The sequence below is a fragment of the Leiobunum rupestre genome, chromosome 4 (genome assembly GCF_980474605.1).
Source record: "Leiobunum rupestre chromosome 4, qqLeiRupe1.1.hap1, whole genome shotgun sequence".
NCBI lineage: Eukaryota > Metazoa > Arthropoda > Arachnida > Opiliones > Sclerosomatidae > Leiobunum > Leiobunum rupestre.
Genome location: NC_143387.1, coordinates 54,459,266 through 54,461,005, shown reverse-complemented (window position 1 = coordinate 54,461,005; position 1,740 = coordinate 54,459,266). Strand labels below are relative to the sequence as shown.

Below are 1,740 nucleotides of genomic sequence, written 5' to 3'. Positions count from 1 at the left end.
GAACCGTTGGGTTTACGGATTTGGTTCCATTTAGAAAGTTCAAATAACTTTAATTTAGTTTTTTTTAAACCTTTTTACGAATTTTGTAAATTAAACAGTTTCATTTTAGTCGTATGTGTGAGCTTCATATGCCAAACAGGTTTAGAGTCAAAGTGGAATCTTTACGCGGCCAAATATCAAGTAAATCAGGTGTGTTAAGCAGTCAGTAGGTCGAAATTAGAACAGCGAGGTTTAAATGCTGAATTTTATTTGAAAATTGAAAAAAAAACGCTTATAATCATCGTTCAGTACACGGATTGTTGGTGAGTTATTGAACTTTGGAACAATCCACGGTAGGCACAGAGGCGTAGGTGGCAATATTGCATTGGTTATTGGAGTTACGCCTCATTCGAACGTATCCCGCTTCGCCCCAACTGGTTCCCCAACTACAACGAAATCGAACAATTACCAACAGACCTTATTAAAGCAAAAAATATATATTTTGAAACGAGCCTGTTTTTAACGATCCAATAGTCCTTTCCGTTTTCAGAGCCATAACCGACCAAGAGGACGCCGTGGTTGACGTCGTTTTCTTTCGGATCGGGGCAGGTCGTAGTATCGTAAACCCCGCTTTTATAGTTCATCATATCGTCGGCGACGTGGATGGCGACTGACAGTGACCCTCTCGAAGCGAGCGCGTTAGCTACGGCCCCTTCACTACCCGAGGGTGTAACTTGTACCTTTCCAGTGGTTGGCATTACGAGTCTCTTACCCGATGGGCAAGTTGTTTTCTGAAATTAAAGGCATGTAACTGGTTGTTGTATTTGGAAATGTTCGCCTCGTTGTACCTCTCCTTTGTACGGATAGTCAGCTAAAACTGGAATTCCCCAGTTGTCCTTGACGAAGTCCATCGCCGAAGCTGGCCAACCGCCGTCACACCCACTGTTCGCTGAGTCGAAGAGGTTTTTAATTTAACGTAATTAAACTAATGGAATTAAACTTACAGTATGGTTCTCGGCTGGCGCAGTCTAACAAGTACTGCATACTTAAGTCGCGAGTCGCCTTGTTACAGGCGCCGAACTGTCCTTCGAGAGCACCGACTGTAGCGTAGGTCCAACAGGATCCGCAAGAACCTTGGTTCTTGACGCTGGTGACGCGACCCTTTTTGAACCAGTCAAGGCTTGCAGCGCGTGCGGACGGAATCGTAGAGAAGTCCACCGGGTTGGAACTATTGAAGGAGTTTTGAAGCGTGACTCCCAGCATGGTTCTTTTAAACTCTTCCGATGACTGCGAAGTAAAAGATAGTATTTCGATGGAAGAGACTGCACCATGGCAAGAGCGATGGTTCATTGACGTACCTTATCAGCGTGTTGATGATCTACGGACATCTTGACGAATTTCTGACTACGCCATTTACACACAGGGTGGTTTCAGTTGCTAGAATTATCAACTTCAATCAGCGTTTTCAATACTCAACTTGGGGAAAAAACCACTTAGCATCTTACTATTGACTATATTTATGAAAGATCATATCATTAACTTAAATATTAACTAGAAAAATTTCTAACCCATCGTTGCTTTTTCTTCACTTCTACAGAGCTCTCCGTTGGATCATCTGCAGCTGAAGGTTCATCTCTGGAACATTTTCTCTTTTTTTGTACAACTGAACCATGTTTCGCTTTAGCTTGATCCACTTCTTTATCTCCCGAGAGTGGTTTACGATACTGCTTAAACTGGTTTTTTAATGCAGCCCACCATGTA

General features: G+C 42.8%; 1 protein-coding gene across 1 annotated transcript; it reads right to left on the bottom strand.

Moving 5' to 3' along the window:
• Positions 1-425: 425 nt before the first annotated feature.
• On the bottom strand, positions 426-1,367 carry LOC149948315 (procathepsin L-like). Its single transcript, XM_090172443.1, has 4 exons — positions 1,338-1,367; positions 984-1,266; positions 828-928; positions 426-770 (listed from the first exon to the last, which is right to left on the bottom strand). Exons 1-4 carry the CDS (start codon positions 1,365-1,367, stop codon positions 426-428), a joined length of 759 nt encoding a protein of 252 aa, XP_090028569.1.
• Between the last annotated feature and the right edge of the window lie 373 nt (positions 1,368-1,740).